General features: G+C 40.4%; 1 protein-coding gene across 1 annotated transcript in view; it reads right to left on the bottom strand.

The window, feature by feature from the left end:
* Positions 1-4,477, bottom strand: part of SHCBP1 (SHC SH2-domain binding protein 1) — a 15,555-nt gene that overhangs the window by 9,167 nt on the left and 1,911 nt on the right. The window contains exons 3-7 of the mRNA XM_009997485.1: positions 4,326-4,344; positions 3,284-3,454; positions 2,638-2,753; positions 1,336-1,544; positions 420-512 (exon numbers count right to left, since the gene is read on the bottom strand). Of these exons, the coding sequence (XP_009995787.1) occupies positions 420-512; positions 1,336-1,544; positions 2,638-2,753; positions 3,284-3,454; positions 4,326-4,344 (608 nt within the window). The remainder of the gene's footprint in view (positions 1-419; positions 513-1,335; positions 1,545-2,637; positions 2,754-3,283; positions 3,455-4,325; positions 4,345-4,477) is intronic.

The following is a 4,477-nucleotide window of genomic DNA, read 5'->3' as shown; positions in this document are numbered from 1 at the left end:
AGGGAAAGAAATACACACATTCCTCTTTCAGCATGACCAATTTACAAGTTTTTGTTTACATTCAGTTTCACTCTGGTTCTTATTGTATGCCCAGAGATACTTGAGCATACCCCAGTAGCTTTAATTAGGATTACAGTTCATATGCCTGCAATTTGAAGGCGGCTATAGCTGGGTTTGGAGTGCCATCTGATGGAAGGTCAAGGATTACAGGGGAAAACTGAGTATTCAGCAATCAGGTGGCTACCTACCTCAGTTGCATCCTCTTTCCATAGAAAATGTTGAGCATCAGACCGTGTACGCTGCTAGAACCAACTTTGCTGTCATTTGCTAGTGAATGGGACTTTTCTTAAATCTAGTTGTGTGTCACAATTCCCATATCACCCTTTCTACCCCAATAATATCAAAGGTGCTGCACTTACAATCTCAGTCGAGGCTCAACACATCGCACAAAGTAGTCAAAATCATCCTCCTCCTCCTCATCCCAGGTCCTCCAGATGCACTGGTAGAAGAACCTTTTGAAGGAAAGTAAGCATTTAATCACTCAACAGAACCCACATATACCAGAGCAGAGACAACAACACTGAAAAAATGATTGTAACCATTTTGAGAATTCATCTCAAAGCGTCACCTCTCTCCAGTTCCATGTTACTGTCCTGTAAACTATTTTGCATAAACAGAAATTATCTTTTTTGTCTATTGTTTACCTGCATAAAGAGTTTTGTTGTGTATCTAAGTTCAAAATTCATAACAGCCTGAGGCCCACTTTCATCAAAAGAGACTAAACAGCTAAAAGCTGCATTTGAAATCAAGTCTTACACACTTAAGATCCTTTTTTTTCGTTGTTTGGTTTTGGCAAGGCATCCTTCAGATAATCTTTCTTTTTGACAAGGAGTTTGTCACCTCCATCATTCAAGCTTTCATCTCCACTACTGAGTAATTTTCAACAGAATGTGTCTCTTCTCTCCTTTTCCTCCCATACTCACCACTTCTGAAAAGTTCCATTTTCTAGACAGGAGGGTCATTCATCCTAGTTTAGCTTTTTTATTCAGTTCTACTGCCTATTTGTAGACAGCTTTCAAACAGCATGTAGTACATAAAAGCAAGGAAGATGGAAAAGAGACAGAGAGACAACAAAGAAAAAAATAGAAGAATAAAGATGTGACTGGACACTTGAAGAATAAAGAGCAAATTTCGGGGAGGAGGCAAAATGCAGAAAAAAAAAAAGAATAGGGCAAAAAAAGGAAAAAATTAACCAAAAGAAAAGAACACTGCACTAGAGTCCCTGCTTTTGACACAAAAAGAAGACTAACAGCTAAACCTTATGCGTTTTCCTACCTGACATGCTCTACAGCTAGTGCTGTCTGGTCAAACTCTCCTGACTCATCATACACAACCCACAGTGCCTGCAGTGGTATCTTATGCTCCTTCAGCTCCAGGATTTCCTGCACACACTCCAAGGTAAAGGTGCTATCCCGTGACTCACACAGGAAAGGCTCACTGAGTTTCACAACTGCTTTCAGAGCCGTGTACTCCACATCAACAACCTGTTGGAACAAATTGTTCTTAAGATTTCTCAAAACTTCAGACACAGCAAAGGAAGCCTAACACGACATGCATAATCAGCAGATCATACTGCAAGTGTCTGTTGACCCACACAAACCCATGCAGGCTGCATAGTACAGTAAACACAATCTGCTCAACTGAAGTGATAACCCCAGAATTAAGCTTCTCAGAACCACCCATCTAGAGCCTTTTCGACATTTAAGACTTCATTCAAATCCCTCATAATGCTCATAAAAGGCCAGTAAACTGCTTCCCTGATTTGTTTTTTTTTAAAAACAGGCAAAAACAGTATCCTGAGACTGAAACAAATCAGTATCTTACAGTTCTTAAAAAGGCCAGTAAACTGCTTCCCTGATTTGTTGTGTTTTTTTTTTTAAACAGGCAAAAACAGTATCCTGAGACTCAAACAAATCAGTATCTTACAGTTCTTCGGGACTCCTTTGGGGCTCATTTTTGAAAGTGCCCACAAGACACAAACAATCCAAAGAGTTAGTCTGGGCCAGTGAAAGCCCTAGTCACTAACTGGGCTGAAAAACAGAGAGTACAAAGATTTTCCCTCTTCAAACATGTAACAGAACTGCAAGTTTGAACATCCAAGGTGTTGCACAAAGATGCACAACTAGGACATTGAGAGGCCTAGAAAAGGAATATCCCAAACCAGTAACCCTCTGTAGGTCTATGACAGGAGTATGCAATGTGGAAGAGCTACTGAGCATTAAAAGTGCATTTAAAGGAAGAATTTCACTGATTAAAAAAACTGACAAATTACCAGAGCCTGATATTTGAAAAGACTACATTACAACAGCCAGCTCTGGAACAAGTACTAATCCCTTCTGTGCCCACAGAGTCCTACTGCACAGCTCACTCACATTCAATTGGTGTTCCCCCTTCTCGTTTCAAGTAAGGAGCCCTTAGGAAAAAAATCCCTATTGCTCTAGCCATCAGTGGCAATTAGCTATGAAAATGTTACTATTTTCTACCAGCTCATAAACTTCATAGAGAAATGATCTGTCACTAACGGAGGTAAATTATGCTAATTGGAGACAAATGCCTAAGCAACTGCATTCCATTTACCTCAACAAGGGCCTCAAACACATTAGTGCGCCAGACTGCCTGCCATCCATGTGGTTCAAGGACCTTCTCCAGGTATTCAGCTGTGAATTCTTTCACCTCAGAAGCTTTGCAGTCAGCTAAAAAGAAATTGAAGACAGTACATTTATGCAAGAACAGGAAGTCCCCCAAATCATTAAAAAAATGAATGTCAACAAAGCTGAAGTGTTCCTCTACCACACATAAAATTTGACCTCATTCTGTTTTGCTCATGAGGATTTTTTGCTCTGTCAATACTAAGAGAGCTGAACAGTCATCTGTTTTGTGCTTCTCCAGAAGAAGGGATCCAGTACTCAACCTTCCAGGTACTGAAGGTTTCAGAGCCAGTGGTATTAAACAGCTAACCTGTGCCTTATCTATATTAGCACCTTTTCCTTTCAATTATTCAGATTTTATTTACTTATTTTAAAACCACTGCCTCCTTATCCCCAAACTAGAGCAGCTCAGGTTTCAGCAAAAGCCATGGCAGTGCACTACATCTTCTCTAGTCTGTGTTATTGAAAGTGTCGCACAGTTTAATATGGAATTGATTAAATTTAAACTGGATCGTTTAAACAGTCACTACAAGAGACCTGAAGACACATTCCTTTTCTACTAAGAAATTACTTACCCAAGATATAATCCTGGTAAGCTTTAAATCGCTCGTAAAACAAAAGCTGATCAGTGCGAAAAATATCGGGAAAAAGCACATTCCCATCTGGCACAGTCCTTCCTAAAGCAGACCCTGGTTTGTCACGACTGCCATAATCACTACCAGAATCATCATCTTCCTGGAGCAGATCTGTGGAGACGAGTGGGAACAAAACAACCCTCACAAACTGTCAGTTCAACGCAATCATCACTCATTCCTCTATTCCCAAAGAACTCCAGTTCAGCACAAGTTCTATCATGAACCTACTTTCTACAACATATCCTAAACTATCCTTGGTGAAGAGACTATCTTACTTTGTTACTTGCTCTCTTCTTCAGAACATTCAACCTCTCCCCAGAGAAGATCTATTTGTTGCCACCTGCCCTGAACTGCAGTTACATGTTAATTTGATTTGTTCTATATGTAAGCTTTCAGGATGTATTATGAAAGCTAGCAGTTTTGACCTCAAATTTTTAAAATTCTTACATATCTGGTGCAAACAAAAATCAAGGCCAGCGTATGAGCCAAATACAAATGCTTTGACAATGTAACTTTTCTTTGTAACAGAGCTGTTGTAGTAACATGCAAAGAACGGAAATCAGGGGATTCTAATCAAGTATGATGTATGAAATACTTTTAAAGTTTCCTGTAAACCTGTAGCTATGTTACACATACACTGCAAATAAGAGTTTTTCTCCTATGCACCCATAATCAAATCCAGCAGCTATCACAGCAAAACACTGTACAAGCCACACGATGCATTCCAGAGCACCTCACAGCTTCCAGAACAAGCCATGTTGTATTCAGCTTTCTCTTCTTTGTATTCAGTTTCTCAGTTTACAAACTGTAAGCTTATAAGCCCACACCAACAACTACCTAGTGCTGAGCAATGATTCTCGGTAGATACTCTAAGTACCAATATTCCACCATTGGGCAGGGGAGCTGCTGCCAGGTAAGCGTTTTTCCTCTGTTCCAAACATACATGATCCTGGAGGCTGGTTTAAATACCTGCGTTACGCACCTGAGACACACGCCAGGAGCTGATAATCAATAAGAAAAAAATGTTTTGCTTTACTGCGTTTGTTTCCAAAGACACCCCTACGTTCCCTCGCAGGGCAGCATTCCCAGCCGGGTCCTTGCAGCCTCAGGAACGGGGAGCTCTGAGCCGCGGCT

This window comes from Chaetura pelagica, unplaced genomic scaffold, assembly GCF_000747805.2.
Source record: "Chaetura pelagica isolate M959 unplaced genomic scaffold, ChaPel_1.0 scaffold425, whole genome shotgun sequence".
In the NCBI taxonomy this organism is placed as follows: Eukaryota; Metazoa; Chordata; class Aves; order Apodiformes; family Apodidae; genus Chaetura; species Chaetura pelagica.
This window is presented reverse-complemented; position numbering and strand designations above follow the sequence as displayed.